The sequence below is a fragment of the Aptenodytes forsteri genome, unplaced genomic scaffold, assembly GCF_000699145.1.
Source record: "Aptenodytes forsteri isolate BGI_AS27 unplaced genomic scaffold, ASM69914v1 Scaffold329, whole genome shotgun sequence".
Taxonomy (NCBI): domain Eukaryota; kingdom Metazoa; phylum Chordata; class Aves; order Sphenisciformes; family Spheniscidae; genus Aptenodytes; species Aptenodytes forsteri.
This window is the reverse complement of record NW_008796200.1, coordinates 230292-233306: the sequence shown is the minus strand read 5'-3', so window position 1 is coordinate 233306 and position 3015 is coordinate 230292. Positions and strand designations below refer to the sequence as shown.

The 3015-nt window shown below is 61.9% G+C and overlaps 1 protein-coding gene across 1 annotated transcript in view; it reads left to right on the top strand.

Moving 5' to 3' along the window:
* The first annotated feature begins 76 nt into the window (after positions 1-76).
* Positions 77-3015, top strand: part of PKP3 (plakophilin 3) — a 13378-nt gene continuing 10439 nt past the window's right edge. Inside the window, exon 1 of the mRNA XM_009288166.1 lies at positions 77-89. Within this exon, the coding sequence (XP_009286441.1) occupies positions 77-89 (13 nt within the window). The remainder of the gene's footprint in view (positions 90-3015) is intronic.

The following is a 3015-nucleotide window of genomic DNA, read 5'->3' as shown; positions in this document are numbered from 1 at the left end:
CCCTGCACCCGCCGGAGGCAGGCCACTGCTGGCACCCGGTTGTCCCCAGCCTCCGCTGACGCGCCTCGGTGCCGGCATGGAGGGCACCCGTAAAAGAACCGTGGTTATTTTGGGGAGGGGGTGAGCGGGGAGGGTGAAAGCAGGTGGTGATTTTTTTTCTTAGGGGTCTAATTTCTTAGTCAGAAATGAATTTATTAACTCATTAGCACCAGGACAATGGGCGTCCTGCTGTCGGGAGGGGTAAAGCCTCCGGGCTGATCTCTGGAGCCGGTGAGTCCCTGGGGGCTGTGCCGGACCAGTGATGCCAGAGGTGGAAAAGCGGTACTCAAGCTCGCAGCCGGCGCTCGCTCTGCAGCCCCTTTGCTGGGTCGTCCCCCCCAAAATGCCCAGCACCTTGTTCCTGTGCCAGGCTGGAGAGCTGAGCTTTTTTGAGGGGGGCGCTGGTATCCACAGGAGGCTGCAGGTGGTACGCGCCTGCTGGGGCTGCCCAAACCCTCCTGCTCCCATCCCCAGGACCTGTGGAGCCACCGTGGAGGGGAAAAGGGGTTCGACTCTGCCCTGCCACACAGGGACACGCCGCTGCAGCCGTACGGGGTGGGGGGCAGCACCCCTTGGCACAATGGGCTGGCGTTGCCTGCGCCCAGGGGGCTGGGTTGGGATGGGAAAGGGCAGAGCTCAGAGCAGGGGGAGAGCAAATGATGTTTCCAAGCTAATTTCTGTGAAATTATGAGGTAGGAAGCTGTTTTCAGGAAGTTTTGTCTGTTTTGGGGTTTTTTTTATTCTTAAAAAATAAAATCAATGTCTTGGCTGGGATTTCCTTCCGCTCCATCACCCTCGTGCCTTGGCAGGGATGTGGTCCCCAGCCGGGTGTAGGGCACGAAAAGCCAGGTTGGCCTCTGTCCCTTGCCCCTCCCAAGTCCCCTCGCGGTGGCAGGTGGCCGTGCAGGCTGGGAGGATGCTTTTGCCCGCTCAAAATCACCACTGCCGTTTGTAACACCCACGAGGGCTCAGGAAGCCCTGACCCCATGGCATGCCCTGGAGGAGAGAGCAGCCTTGCCCTGTGCTTGCAGGGAGCTTGCTCGGCAGCGTGCCGTTGGAAGCATTAGGCTGAGCCTGGCTAGTGCTTGGAGGAAAGGTCAGAAATCCCCAGGCAGGGCTCCCTGCGCTCCCCGTGGGACTGAGGAGGAGGATGGGTACGGGGCAAGCATCCCCCCTCTTCAGTAGGAGCGGGCAGCAGCAGCGTTGCAAGGGGCCCCTTTGCTGTTTCGTGCAGCGAGGAGGAGGAGGCAGCAGCCGTGTTTTTGATGCCCGGACGCACGCCCGGGCTTGCAGGGAGGTTGCTGAGCCTCCGCCCCATGCCTGGGCTCCACCCAGGCAGCTGCCTACACCCCACATGCTGCGTGGGGGGCTCACCCCGATGCCCCCTCAGGGCTGGTGAGCTGTGGGGAAAGCCACGAGCCGCTCCCCTTGCTCCGGCGCGCCCTTGCACGCTTGTTCGCAGAACAGTCGTGTCCGCCCGAGCTCTTTGCTCGCGTTTTCTCCTATGTACGTGGACGTGCCTGGCTGCACGCGGCGCCTCGTGAGCTCCAGCAAACCCCCTTTGCCACGGGCGCTGCTGCCGCGAGCTCCTTCTGCTCCTTAGCTGGGTCACCCTGTCCCTGCAAATCCCCTGGGCTGTAACCACCGTGTCCTTGCTGCCCTCCACCATGAGCTTTCAACAACTGTGAGCACCTCTGGGAGAGCTGAAATAGCCCGTTTTATTCCCTGTCTGCATCCCCTGGGCTCTGTTTGAGCATCCGCTGAGTTTTGGGGTGAGGATGAAGGTGGTGGGCTCAGCAATGTGCTTACCATCAGAAAACAGCCACAATCTGCTGCTCTAGGGGCTTTTTACCCCAAATTTGGTGTTTCTGGCCCCAGGATTTGCCAGGAGGGGACAGTCTTGGGCAGGTAGCAGGTTTTTCTCTCCGCACTGCCTGTTTTTTCCAGTACTTTGGAAGTGCTTTGTTGTGGGCGAGGGCTCTGCCTGTTGTGCCAGGAGTTGGCCTGTGGCTGAGAAGTCCTGGGCAGGGTGGGTGGCCCTGCGGCCCTCTGGGGCCAGCAGCGGGATCCCTAAAGCCACCTTTCCTTAAGCACAACTTTTCCAGCAGCTTCCCAGCTGGGCAAGCTCACAAAGCCGCCGGCACCGGAGTGGGCACCAGGCTCAGCAAATCCAGAGCTGCTGCTGATGCTGGAAGGGACTGGTGCCACCAGCGCCATCCCCGCTGGGGACACTGGTCCAGCCCCATTTTTGCTTGCAAAACCCCGGGGAGCAATTTGGAGCCGGCAATGGTGTCTGCTCGGGGCAGCGCTGGCAGCAAGATGCCAGAGTTTTGTTTCTTCATCAGTGGCTGAGCTGTGGTCATGGGGACCATGTGGGGACCACGGGGAGCCTCTCCCAGGCCAGGCGTTGGAGGCCCAAGTGGCAGTGGGGTGCAGGCAGGTCCCCACTTTTGGAGGAGCAACCCTGGTGCTGGGGCGAGGCTTTGGCCAGGTGGCTCGCCCTGCCCCAGGGGGATGCTGGCGAAGGTGTTGGGGCTTGTTTGGGGTGGCGGAGGCGGACACCAACCCGGAGCGGCCTTGCTATAGGGCTGCCCTGGCCATAGGGCTGAGTGCGGGGTTGGTGAAGGGCGAGGGGGAGCGCGGGAGCCTCCTCGACACCTCCGGGTTGAGAACGGGCCAAGTGTGACAGCAGTGGCCGGGTGGAGTGTCCTGGGCAGCCTCCTGCCCTACACTGGGCTTTGTCGGGGGTCACCTCTCGGCAGCCCCCAGCAAATGCTGGGTGTGCCGTGGAGCCCGGGCTGCAGTGCCGGTGGAAGCGATGGCCCCCAAACTGGTTTGGCCCGTTTCAAACGCTCCCTCTTGGCTTATCTGTCTTCAAAGGGTTCCTGCTCCATCCCACACATGCAAACACCCTCTCTGTGAACCCCTGGGGCCTGGGGGAGCCCCCTGCACCTCAAAAACTGTGCCCCCCCCCCC